The 13,272-nt window shown below is 51.2% G+C and overlaps 1 protein-coding gene across 2 annotated transcripts in view; it reads left to right on the top strand.

The window, feature by feature from the left end:
• The window catches only part of SH3PXD2B (SH3 and PX domains 2B), a 77,260-nt gene that overhangs the window by 56,999 nt on the left and 6,989 nt on the right, over positions 1 to 13,272 (top strand). For both annotated transcript variants that reach the window (XM_086621548.1, XM_086621547.1), the window contains exons 6-9: positions 4,437 to 4,462; positions 4,827 to 4,862; positions 11,149 to 11,283; positions 12,786 to 12,890. In XM_086621548.1, coding sequence (XP_086477674.1) covers positions 4,437 to 4,462; positions 4,827 to 4,862; positions 11,149 to 11,283; positions 12,786 to 12,890 — 302 coding nt within the window. The remainder of the gene's footprint in view (positions 1 to 4,436; positions 4,463 to 4,826; positions 4,863 to 11,148; positions 11,284 to 12,785; positions 12,891 to 13,272) is intronic.

The following is a 13,272-nucleotide window of genomic DNA, read 5'->3' as shown; positions in this document are numbered from 1 at the left end:
GCCATGGTGCTGGCAGCCATCGGCAGGTAGAAGGACAGAAGCGTGTTTCCATCGTTGCAACAGGGAGCAAATCTACTCCTTTCCCTTGTTTCCATAAATTGGAAGTGCAAACTCATAGCCAGTGTCTTCCAGAAGCAAGTCTCTTCTCTCTGTGCTTCCCTGTAGCTTTTCGTGTGCTCACCTTTCCTTGTAGTTGGGCTGCACAAGGAGCAAAAGTTTTCCTTGTCACTCTTGCATGGTGTTAGGGTGGCAATAGGGGCACAAAGTCATGGGCCGGGTAACAGGGGATTTAACAGAAAAAGGGGAGGCTCAGGTCCCTGCTTCAAGATGGAGTGGCTGCCTCACCTAGGAAGCCATTCCAGGAACTTTTGCTGGTAAACTAGAGATCCCTGAGCTGATGGGTGTCAGTTTGGATAAGGATAGTTGCTGGCTTGTGGCTTTTGAGCCGTGTCCCACCATCCGGACAAATTACAGCTTGTATAATGAATTGTTTGTTTTGCAGTTCTCCTGGTGCCTACGTGCAGAGTCACCAGGAGCTTGGGCTAGGTCTCAGCTCCAAAATAGTGGTCTCCTTCACTCTCAACTGGTAACTGGCTTTCCTAGAAGACAGAAATATCAGAGGGGTTGAATTCACTCTACAAAAATACACTTTGTGCCAGTGCAAGCTCCTTGTATGGACAGAGCACTTGATTTTCTGCGCTAACAGGGCAGCTTTCTGGGCCTGAAGGTTCAGCCTGGCCACCTTGCCGTGGTTAAACGCAAGGATAGCCCTGGCACTGCAGCGTGGGGGACAGGGGTTCCATTCAGTGCTCTGTGGAGCATTTGCTAAACATCAGGTCTCCCAAACAAGAGCTCTGTTGTACCCCTGTTCTCAGTCTCTCTCTCCTGTGTAAACATTGCTAACATCTCCAAGCTTGCTGAACGTTTACAAGACAAACTACGTCCTGATAGCTATTTTGATGACATTACTGTATTACAGAAGGATTTTTTTTTTTACAAGAACTAGGATTTTTCTGTGGGAGATGTTTTCTTGGAATGGTGACATCAGATCCCTCTCATCTTGCATGTTGGATCGTGGCTCCTGTGTGGTTGGCTCTGCAGCAGCAGGAGTTGTCTTGCTTATGTTGGTGCTCTGCTGTCCCTCTCTTGCTCCATGAGCTGGCTGTGGCCGGGGCTGTGGAGCAGGAGGGGTGGTGCTGAGGTCCCCAAGCTGTGTGTTGGGACACCTTCCTCCCGCAAGTCCTGCTGCAAGGTGGGCTCTTCAATGTGGCAACCTCAGAGCCGCCTCCCTGCAGCACCCCATGCTCTGCCTAGCCTGGCAGCCACCCAGCGCAAGTGCCTTTGGGGAGAGTTTAAAGTCAAACAAGGTTGTAGCACCCCTTCCTTAGACACTGTCCTAGCCTGTAAAGTTTTCCTGGTTTTATAATTAACAGCTTTTAATTAACATTTCTTGCTTGAATGATGACTCTGTAAGTCCATAACACTTTCAGTGTCCACAGCATCCTGCAGTGAGAAGTTTAACAGCGCACGTACGTGTTGAAGAACAGCCTGTTTGTGTTTGTTCTCCCCCTGCCTCCCAAACTCTGAGCTTTGCCTCATGCCCTCGCTGCAGCCCTGTGCTCCCCATCTCGCTCCTTCCCATCATGGGACCCAGAGGAATGCTGTCTGATACACTACAGATGATGTTTGAGAAACGTGACTCTCTTTTCCTAAGAACAAGTGGCATGGGATTATTAATTGGTGCTAAGAGTTCTCCATGTGTAAAAGTTTCCTTGCAGGACTGAACTAGGGGATTGTTAGGGTCTTGAAGGACACTGAACGGAACCCACTGCACCTTGCGACTGTCTTGTTGGCTCAGTGCTTAAAATGAAACTCCGGTCACACAGGAGCCCTTGCCTTCAGTGTTCCTGACAAGGAGCTGGGAAGGTCCTGGGAAGTAGCTGGAGAGAGAGTCCTGGGTTTTACCCCCTGGGGAGCTTTGTAGGGCTGGTTGGTGAAACACAGTCATAGCTGTGCATCGGTACCTTGTAATTGTGCTGTGCCTGCCTGGTTCATCTGCGCAGCCTGGCTGTTGTGGGAGTGAGAGCTAAATGAGTTTCACAGTGGAAGGCAAAGTGGCCTTTTCTTCTCTTCTTCTTCTGGAGACACTAGTTTCCAGGAAGCCGTGCATACAGGCTGCATGCTTTTCTCTGGTCCATGGGGAATGGAGAAGGAGGAGATGCTGCTGGGAGTTTATTGCTGTTTCCTGTCTTGTCTGAGCTCTTGTCCCCTCTGAGGTGGTGGGCTGGGGCTGATGTTCTTCAGATCTGCGGCTTTTTGTATCTGTGCCAGGAACAACCCAGCAGCAAAGTGAAATTGCAGCTCCTTCCTTGCCCGCTCCCTCAGATGGAGCAGCCGGTGAAAGGAAACAGGGGGATGAGTTACAGTAATAGATTTAGCAGATGGCAAGGGAAGAACAACAGTTATTTCGATCAGCACCCTCCTGTCAGCACGAGGGTGCCATGCCCGCCTGCCGATCTCCAGCATGCTCATCTGGCCTCACTTCCCCTCCCTTCCCCACCATACCACTGAGCCGGGGCAAATTTAATGGGGCTTATTGATAAGCTCTGATTTAGCTCTGCAATGTGGTGTCTGGTTAGAAATGTCTTGGGATGCTCCATCCAGTAGATTCCTCCATTGGTGTCTGCACTTAGGACACAGTATTCAGGTCTTCGCACAGTTCTACAGTCACTGAACTTAACAGATAGTCTTCAGTTTCTAGATAACAATGTCCCATTTGTTTCTAGTCCATCTTTGTTGCATTTCAGTTGAGTGTATTGATAGCTCCATGGATCAGCACCAGAGGTTTAAGGTGCAAAGGGAAGGGGACACTGGGAGGACAAGGCATTGTGAGCAGAACGTGCTACCAGGATGAGGGCAGACTTTGAGGGCAGCCGAGTCCCCGCATCACCCCATCGCTCTAGGGGAATAAATGTCTGCAGTAATTTCGGTCTGAAAATGCAGATAAGCTTGAAAGAGAGCAAAGCATAGCCCAGCTCTGGCTGGTTTTCTTGCTGAGCTTGTAGAGATTTCTCTGCTTGGCCCGAAAACAAAGGGGAGAGAGAGGGAAAGGTTGGACTTGATAAGCAGATGGAAGGGCTCCTGGGGTCCATCTAGGCTGGTCCAGCCATCTTTCCAAGCAGCGGCCAGGCAGCTCGAAGCCTCAGGAAGGTCCTCTTACCACCAGGTGAATGTTTTCCTCCTTGGAAGCTCTGTGCTTCTTACTCTTCCTGGAGGTAGCAAGAATCGATGCGTATCTCCTGGTACCAGAATATTTCATCTTGGCCAGATGATCTTGATCTGTCACAGGTGTGAGTTTGAGGACCGGGAAAGCAGTATCCTTCATAAGTGATGAGGAAGCAGGTTGCCATCACCCCACGCTACAGCAGCATTGCAAGGCCACAGCAATGAACGATGTGAAAGTGTTGAGAGCCCTTTTGTGGCAGCATGGACCACTGTGGTTGGGCTGGGGACAGGGCTGGTGCATTTGTTTGGGTTTCAGGCTGGTTGAGTGTCTTGGTTTGTTAACCATGATTTTTGAGGCTTTCTTGGACCCCTATTTTCCCTGATTTGGTGTTTGGTTTTTAATCATGAAATGCCCCAGATTTCATTGTGCCTGAAGAGGGTTGTGCTTGTGCCCTGGGTTTGAGGCTGTTCAGCAACCATGTTTCTTGGCACCATTCAAATTGGAGAAGGGACCCATGACCTGTGGTTTCTAACCCATCCCATCAGCAGTGTGGCCAGCGCTGGCCATAACGAGAGGACTTGGGCTGAAGCTGCCTCATTGCCTCCTCATCACCGCTAATAGCCTGCTTGCTCTGGCCTGGAGGCACTTTTTCTGCTGCACAGCCCTGGTTTTCATGCTCTCTACAACACTCTGATGACTTATTCTGCTTTAGGTTATAAATGTTTGCCGCCTCTCTAGCTGCTCCCATCCTTGTCTCTGATAGAGGTGCGGGACATGGAGGAACTTCAGTATTTCCCTCTTTGCCTGTCTTCAAACTGGTGCCAGCTTCTGTGGGAGCTGTGGTCTGTGCTGGGAGCAGGTTTGGAAGTTTGGGCTTCCACAGCTCCTGACTCTGCTGCCAGATCATCCCAACCCACCCGCTTTCGCCAAGTGGCATGGTGGGAGCTGTGGCTGTTGGACCAAGCCACTGAGGAGGCCAGGCTGGCAACTGAGCCTCATCCCGGGAAAGACAAAAGCATTAAATTACTAAATGAGGGGGATGAGAGACAGACTGTTTGCAAGGTGAGTGATTCCTCGTGTCACTCATGGGGACACGAGCTGGTTGAGGGAGGTGAGCAGCCCCACTGGGGCCAGCCCTACTGTGCTTTCACTTGGCCAACAACCCACCTCCCCCTATCCCTCTGCTGACACTCTTCCTTCTCTTTTTCAGGGAGCCCATTGGAAAGAAGAGGTCTGGTAAGAACTCGTTTCCTCTCTGCCGGTTTCTCCAGCTCCTCCTTTTGCCAACAGCCATGTTCTCCTGGAGTGGGGCAAGGGTCTGGCCCCATGGCAGGCCAGCCCCTGGCTGTGCTCCCCCACAGGGCTCCCCCAACACAGCATGCCCTCCTCCATCTACCCGGGGTTTCACTGCAGCCTCCAAGTCCCAGTCCCATGTCCCCTGCACCTCCCATGGTGCTCCCAAAGGTGGGACAGACACCTGCAGCTCTTCATGCTGCGCTGACCTGCCTGTTCACTTGTTTATCGAGTCGTTGCTGCCATCCCAAGTTCATTTCCCACCCTTCCTCATGCCTTGTCTCCCGTCATTTTGTTCCTCCATCAGGGTTTATCCAGAGAACGGCCTCTTTCCTGCAGAGAGGTAGTAACAGCCACTCACTACCTGGCCTTTGCTCTCGCTTTGCCTTTCGCCGGGGGGACACTTGCTCGGGCTGAGTGGGCAAGCCCCTTGCAAGAATCTGTCACATCCTCCGGAGCTTTCTGTGGTGGCTGGTGGACACGGGGCAGTAGCGGAGAGGAGGTACAGCAGGCTGGGGACTGGCGCTTGGCTGTCGGTACAGCTCTGCGTGCTGGGGCTGCGTCACAGGTCTTGGGTGAAGGACAAGGCTTGGTCTACAGCCAGAAGGATGAGGATGCAAAGTTTCCCAAGTCTGGAGGAGGGTCTGAGCTGCATGGTGGTCAGCGTGAGGTTGAAAGTCTCTCGATGCAGCGGTACATTCTACTTCATGATTGAACCAGCTGGGACCCTTGGGGTGAACCTTTGGGTCTGGGATGCTCTACCCCTTCTACTCAAGAGAGGGGAACTTCTCTGAAAGACGCCCTAGTTGACATGTTTTAGCAGTTATCTGAGCTTCCCAGAAAGAGGAGGAGGAGAGAGGACAGGAAGAGCTTTCAGTCTGTGGATTAGGGAGGGCATCTTTCAGCTACTGGAGCTGCAGAAGGTATAAAAATACAATGAGGGTCTTTGGGAAGGAAGGTCTGAGTCTTGACTGAATGGTGATTTTGCTGAAATAGGTTGTGGAAAGGTTTTTGGCCTGAGAGTTGACTCTGCCATAAGCTGCATAAGCAAATTCACTTGTAGATCAGTGGGTTCTTCTCAGAGGAGCGAGAAAAGGTACAGGGGAGACTCAAAGACTTGATTCCACTTTCCTTTCTTTTCTACTGGATTTGCAGGGCATCCCTCGCTTAAGAACTGATGGTGTCCCAGCCTCTTACCTGAGACTACTTGTGGGATGCATATGAAAAACTCAGATACTGTCTGTTTGAACAACTGATGCTCTCCTGATTGACTAGCAGGGGTTTACCAGGATGGTTAAAACCTTCAGACAACATTTTCTCCTCAAACTCTGACTGCTGCAAGGTGTGTCTGTCAAAGCTTGACCTTGGGATGGTCATTTTATAGCTCTCATGAGCTGTTTGCAAGCATAGACTGCAGTTTCTGTACTAGCTTGCTTGTGCTGAAGTGGTGGGTCTTCAACTAGCTTTGGAGGCAGAGAGAAGCATCTGGCAGTGGTTGGGGACAAAAACAGGCTGCAATTTTTTTCCTTCTCCTCTCTTTTGATAAAACAGAGGTAAAATAAGGATATGCTCTCCCTCATCTTGAAAACTTCTCTTGTTTGCTGGCTCAGCAGGAACTTTTGGTGAGTAAGAGAAAGGGATTATTTTTCCCTGTTAGATCAGTGTGTGTTGAGATCACTTTGAAGCCAGTCCACTTATGTTAGGGAAGAGAGAAGACCTCACTAGGGTTGAGAAGAAGAGGAGGAAAATTTCTGCTGCATAACCTGCTTAACTCAGTTCTTCGAGCGCAGAATTCAGTTTAAGGATGCTGCTAGATAAGCAGGAGCTTTTCTTCTCTTCATGTGCACAGCTTCATCCTGCCTTCCCACTGCAGGTTTATGGGCAGCTTCACTCCACCGTCCTGTTGGCATGGTGGGTTTATATGTGACACAGGGATGTTGCTGAGGTCAAAGAGAAAATGCTCTTTGGGATGCTGTTTGCTTGGCACCGTTGAGAGGGAGGGAACAGGGAGAGTTTGGGGAACATCCAAGGCAAAGCCTGCTCTGGTAAGGCAGGATGCCATGTTCTGCCCCTGGCACCTGGCATACGTGCAGTAGCTGTCAGGGAAAGATGTTTGCCTGCAGTAAGGTTGCGAAGGGCCAATGCCTTGCGCCAGACGTGTTCAGAGACTCCCCTCACTGTCTTACATTCTCTGGCAGCAGAAGCAGAGTTTGGTTCTGCTGCTGTCACCTTGAATCCTCTTTGACCTTGTGGAAGTCCCTGATGGTTCATCAGTTCCTCAAGCCAGGCCTGTTTTGAGGTAGTAAATATGAAGCAAGGCACAAAAAAGGCTCTTTCAATAGAGGGTCTCCCTGAGGAGGGGGCAATAAATAGCTGCTAACAAACAAAAATCAGGAGAATTGCTTCCCAATTGCTTATTTGTCCCAGCATTGCCAGAGAGGGGCTGAGCTGCTCTTCAGGAGAGCATTGGAAGGAGCTCCCGAGCTCCCAGCACAGCAAGCCCTGCTTTGGAACGGGATTTCAGCAAACACTGAGATGCGAAGTGGGTTAAAGCGCTGCCTGCTCTCAACCTCCCGGGGGGACCGAGAGACTCGGGTGACATTTGCTGTTGCAAGGAGAGCCCAGTGTAAGTGAGCACTGGAAATCACCTCTGCTTCCTCTGCTGAGTTTTTTTACCAATATTTGTATTCCCACACATCTGTGAGCCCCCAGCACGGGCCCAGGCTCTACACAGCCTGCAGCTTGCAGCGGGAAGGATTATTTCCCAGACTCTGGGATTCTGAAGACTGACTTGGCCACTGATTTAGGTACATCTAAAAGTAGTCATCATATCAGTCCCCAGAACTGTTTTGAGCGTTTTTATTCACTTCTCCTCTTGCAGTTCAATAGAAAGCACAGATGGAGAGTCATGGGTTTGTTGGTTGTGGCACTCACTTAGTACAGGGGAACCTGAAACTGTCTCCAGAGTTTATATTTGGGTGGAGATGTCCAAGGAGGCTGGCAGAGAGCTCCAATATCCCCCTGCCAGTTTTATTTTAGATGCTTCCTTGTGTGGCCACATCCCTTTTGCTGTGCTGTGTAATGTGCCTGCAATGACACAGAGACCCCAAACCACAGTATTCCGTCTGATGAGAGATGGTGAAAACACAGCTGTCATATCCTACAGCAGCCATGTGATTATTTTCCAGTTCTGCAAGAGTCCCTGGGGAAGATGAGAGGGCTCACAAAGAGCTCAGCACAACATCTAGTGCCCATTTCACGTGAGAGCAGGAAGAAACTCGCTTTTGCAGCACTGATCTTCACAAACTCATCAGGTCTGGGAGAGGAGAGACTGTCCTGAGAGCACTGGGTCTGACTAGCACAGAGGACCAGGAGGAAGAAAGTTTTATCCAAAGTATAACATTTTTGGAGGCTGCAGTAGGCAAAGGCTGGAGTGTGCAGCAAGGGCTGGCTTCAAAAACAAGGAGCCTGTGTCGCCTCTTTTATTTGAGTCCTGAGCTCTTTGCTTCCTTCTGGAGGCACCAGTGTCCAAGCCCCATAGGAAAGTCCTCACTTTTGGCTCTGATAGTGCAAAGCCAAAAATTGGAAAGGCTGGAAGTGCAGCAAGCAACCTCGTATCTGAGATTTCCTGCTGGTTTTGTACATCTCAACACTTTGGATGAATCGCCAAATTTCCTGGTCAAACAAAACCTGCAAAGATTTAGGGTCTGACGTGTGTGTCATGTCTGGAGAGCAGAGTCACTGCACTGAGCAGTCTTTGGGTTGGTAGCTGGGACGGGCACTGCCTGGAGGCAGCTTCTGCCTGCTCCTGTCTCTAGAGCTGAGCATGTCCTGCAGTGCAGCTCCTGCTTCCACGGCAAGCATCTGTTCTGCAAGCCCAGTCCAAGGACTGCAGTGCTCTTGACTTCAATGCACATCCCTTCTCTAGGCCACGTTCGTGTCAGTCTTGCAAGTGAGGGGTGTTCAGGATACACAGTCTGTGCTCCTGCCTGCAGCTGTCTGCAAAACTCACTCTCTGGTGGGCTCTGGGCTGTACTAATGCTCCCTCCCCAGCTGCAGAGCTCTAGTGCTGTCTCTCATCCTTGATGGTAGGGTTTACACCATTGCTATTTTTAAGAGACCAAGTCTGCCTGTAAATAGGATGTTTTGTTGTTAACTTGAGTGTGTACTTTTGTGGTTGAGGACGATTACACCAGGTGAAGACACTCCTGAAATTAACTCCTACTTCTTCCTGCAAGCTCAGTTTACCACTTCTATTGGTTTAATAGGTACACTGGAGGATCCAGAATTGCCTGCTGAAACTACAAATAGCCTCAGAGCAATGGGTGTAATTATAGCGAGGGAGGCAGAAAGGAGAGTACTCCTCTCTTCCTATAGCTGTTATTCTTCTCTCGGGGGCTGGAAAGATCCTCTGATCACTTTAAGCACAAACCTTTAATTGAGCTAGTAGAACAGATGGTCCTAGCATCCACCATTCACTTTAGAGGGCTATTTTTAATTCTGTCTGGTGCCCCACCTCTGGGTTTTGGTATGGAGGAAGCTTTCATTAGCGGTAACAGATCCTCTGCACTTGGGCAGCTCACCTGGAGCTCTGCAGAGTGCTGTTTATAGCAGAGTAACACGGACAATTTGCCTCCTCTTCCTTTAAATAAGACTGTTCTGAAGATACATTGTTCTTTTAAATCTTTGTTGTGGTCTGTCTTTCTCAGAACCAGTTTGAGAGGCTGTGACCTTGGTCACAGGAGAACTTCACTGTGGAGGAGCAGAGCATCCTGGGATTGCTGAAGACCTGCTGGATCTTGTCTCTACTCATCTCTTGTTCCTCTCATTGCAGGATCGTGCCCTGCAATAGGTTCCCCCATAGGAAAGGTTCCCCTCTTTTATGAGGCTGAGACCTCTCAGATGACAGGAGAGCCGTGGGGTCCTCTTGCAGTGTAGGTGTCCTTGCCCATAGAAACTTTGTCCTGAAACATAGCCTGAATTTTTCTTTGCTGCATTTTGCCTTTATATCCAAGGGACCATTGCTCGCTATGTCATTTCTTTCCCACACACCTCAGGGACTGGGAGATAATCGTCCCGTGTATCTGCCATGCCGTGGCAGCTAGAGGGCTGGGCCAGATGTGATTGCTGCCTCTGACCCAGAACTTGAGGCTCCCTGCTCAGGGTACATGCACAGCCCCTGTAAACTCAACTTAACACCCACGATCGGGTGTGCGATTCTTTTGTATCGCCTGTGCTATAGTAATCAACACTATCCTGTTTTCAAAGCACTTGGTAAAAATTAATTCTTACTGCACCTGGGGAGAATGAGGTAGTTTAATAGTGTCCTCACCTGACAGGCTGTGAAGCCGCAGGGCAAAGTGTTGGGTTGGAGGCCAGAGCCGGGGCTCGAGGTGGAGCGGAGTCATGGGCAAGATGACTTCCAACACTTTTTGCTCCTTGAAGGCTTTTGGAGGCAGATGAAGCAAGTGCTGCAGGTGCTGTGGATAACCGAATGCCACATGGCTGGTTTAGCAGGAGGCTGAGCCCGAGCGAACGTCCTGCTCAGGGTGGGTGGATGGGCTGGATTTGGCACCGAGCACACACAGTGTCAGCTCCTGGGGGCCTGCAGAGCCCTGGGTCACTTCGTGGTCCCCCTGGACACATCGAGCCTCTGTGCACGTGTGGGAGGAGGGGAGCTTTTCTCGGTGTATAGGGACAACCTTGGCACCCTGTTTCTGCAGCAGAGATGCGGTGATGCCACCATAGCCAGCAACGCCAAGCGGAGGGGACGCCTCTATATCCCGAATGTGCTCCTCAGTGAAAATGTGCTTGGAAAATAGAAGCCAGCCTTGCCCTGCTGTGCCTCGCTGCCACTCCCCTGGCAGAGGAGGGGCTGGTGGCGGTCCCGGCTGTCCCACACTATCCAGCTGCTGCCACAGCGCCCGGCTCTGCTCCAGGTGTCAGGCCCTTTTCCAGCCAAAGGAAAGCTTGGCTCCTGGGGAGTCCAGCCCCTTTGCTTCTCCTTGGGGGATTTTTTTTTTCTTTTCTGACAAGAAATTGGGGTCAGCAGCAGGAGGAGCGGAGCAGAGAGCGGAGCAAATAGCAGAGAGAGCAGACCGTGCTGGAGAGTCGTGAGCAGGTGACTGAAATACCTAAGAGCTACGATGATGGGGATGCTGCGCTGTCCTGCAAACACTCCTCTGCCTGGCTCTTTAGCCAGGACCAGCAAAACTTACTGCAGGTTGCGTGTATTGAGTTAGGGTGTGAGCTGGTCTGTGCGTTGAGGCAGCTGACGCCAGTGCACGGTAGACTGCCCCGAGGCCCCCTTGGTCTTCAACAGCAGGGACTGGGCTGCTGTGCACATCCATGGTGGTGGTGCGGCTGCTTTGGATGGCTCTGTCTGTGCACAGGAAGGTGGGTAGAAGTGAAAGGTCTCACCTGGCTGTACCTGTCTCACCTGGCTGCTGGTTTGGTCTCTCTCCTCCTCACTCTGCCCAAGTTTCTGGCTCACGTCTCTCACGCTGGGGTCCCCAGGGTGTCCTGGAGCTGCTCGCAGGCTGGCAGGTGCTCTCGGGAGCAGTGGCCCACGCTCTTGGGAGCTGGTGCTGACCCCAGCACACGGGTCGGTTCTTGTCCCCCCTGTGCAGGAGCTGACTCTGCATCGGTCGACCCCTTGGTGCTGGAGCAGTATGTCGTGGTGGCGGACTACCAGAAGCAGGAGAGCTCCGAGATCAGCTTGTGCGTGGGCCAGTTGGTGGATATCATTGAGAAGAACGAATCAGGTACAGAGAGTTTGGTTTGGCAGAGGGCTTCGGGTCTACTCTGCGTCACAGAGCAGGAGCAAGAATAGCAGCCCTGTATTGGCAGTGTTTCCTAGTAGGACCCTTAAGCAAAACGGTCTCCAGGCACCTCACAAGAATGTCCTTGGATGGTCAGTTGAGGTGGGGTATGGAGGAACCAGCTTCAATCTCTATGAACGTGGACAAGACTTGGGGGCTGACTCTGAAGGAAGGGTCTGACTACCCGTGTGCTGAGCACTAGGCGCCGTCCGTCTTTAACAGTCTCTACTTTATGCTTCTTCGTGCTGAAAAAGTCGGCCAATGGGTCCTGAGGACAAAAGCCATTCCTGGACTTGGCAGGCTTGTTTTATTGACAGTGGGCAACACTCTCACAGTGCTCATGAAAGCCCCATTGTGCCTTCGCAATTCCTGCCTCTGAACACGATGAAGCACCCACCCAGGGTGCAGGGGCAGGCAGCCGAGCCACTCGCTTGCTTCAAAACTTGTTTGCTCTTAACCTCTGCGAAGGGATCGAGTCATGTCGCAGGCCCAGCTTCTGGAGTTTGTTGCAAAGGGGAATTTGTTCCCCGAAGTTAATTGAAGGTGCTTAAGGTGGGGCGGTTAAAGATAAATTATGAAAATAGGTTTTAAAATTCTGGAAACCTGGTACCCAGAGGATTAGTTGCACCAGCAGCTAGGTTTGAGAATGAGGAAGATAAAAGCAACCCTGAAGCAAGTGAAACCTATTAGCACAGCCAATTCAAAAGATATGGCAAATAATTTATTTATCAAATGTCAGCCCTGGTTTTTACCATGCAGGTAGATGCTAATTCCCTCCCTGACAATCTAGTTGTCTGTCTTACATGACTCACTGGTGAGGTTCTGAGGATAATGCTCAGTCTTTATTATTTCACCCTGAAGACACGAATAGCTTGTGCTTTTAATAACTGAGGAGCACGCGTTTGTTTTGATTGGGCACCCAGGGTGGCCCAGAATTGCTCGTGGCCGCGGTGGAGCTGGCTCGGTTTCCGCTGGGAGAGCTCATGTTTTAATCCTGCGTTTGCTCTTAGCTTTTGAAATTTGCTGTTTCCACGAATGTAAAGAAGGCGAGAGCGCAGCAGGAGTCAGCTGTCGATTCGCAGACAGCGTATTCGTCTCTGCTAATTGGCCTGGGCCTGCTGACCCAGACTGAGGGAAAATGAACCGTGAAGGGGAAAAAAAGAGGAAAGCGAATACGATGGCTGGAGCCCTTCAGTTCTCAGGGTCTCTCCTGTTTTTCATGGGGAGGGAACCATACATTGAGATAGCATTCAGCTGCGATCTCCCATGCTGCTGTCCATGCCCTGTTTCAGATACCGCTCAGCTCTGTTGCTTTGAGGTCACCCCAGCCTCCCATGTAGACAGCAAGAAGGGGGCAAAGCCCCCAGGCTCATGGTTTGGAGGGAGGGAGGGAGTTTTTGGCTGGTGGGAGCCCTTGGCTGAGTCGCCTGCTGTTTTCTCCTCAGGCTGGTGGTTTGTGAGCACGTCGGAGGAGCAAGGCTGGGTGCCGGCGACCTGCCTGGAGGCCCAGGATGGTGTCCAGGATGAGTTCTCGATGCAGCCTGATGAAGGTAAGATGCTGCTGGAGACATCTGCCCCAGCTTCTTCGTGCTGAACTGCACTGAGCTGCTCGCAGGTCTGCTTAGTCCTCCCTGACTTAGCAGGACAAGAGCCCAGGGAAGGACCCGCACGTGCTGTTCAGTCATGTCTGCCCATACTGATCCTGCCTGCCCAGCACTCTGCTCCAGTGCTGTAGCAGGAGAGAGGCAGCTGGATACTGGTAGTGTAACTGCTGGCCTTTCTGCTCCCTCAAAGAGGGGCTGAAGGTGCCATCTCCAGGGAACACTCAGTTCTGCCATCCCAGTGCCTCCTTTAGGTTCCAGTGAGCTGTTTTACCTGCACTGGAGGAGGAGCAAGGCTCAGGTCCTAGGACAATTCCCTTGTCTTCTAAAC

The sequence above is a fragment of the Tauraco erythrolophus genome, chromosome 16 (assembly GCF_009769465.1).
Source record: "Tauraco erythrolophus isolate bTauEry1 chromosome 16, bTauEry1.pri, whole genome shotgun sequence".
Lineage (NCBI taxonomy): Eukaryota > Metazoa > Chordata > Aves > Musophagiformes > Musophagidae > Tauraco > Tauraco erythrolophus.
This window is presented reverse-complemented; position numbering and strand designations above follow the sequence as displayed.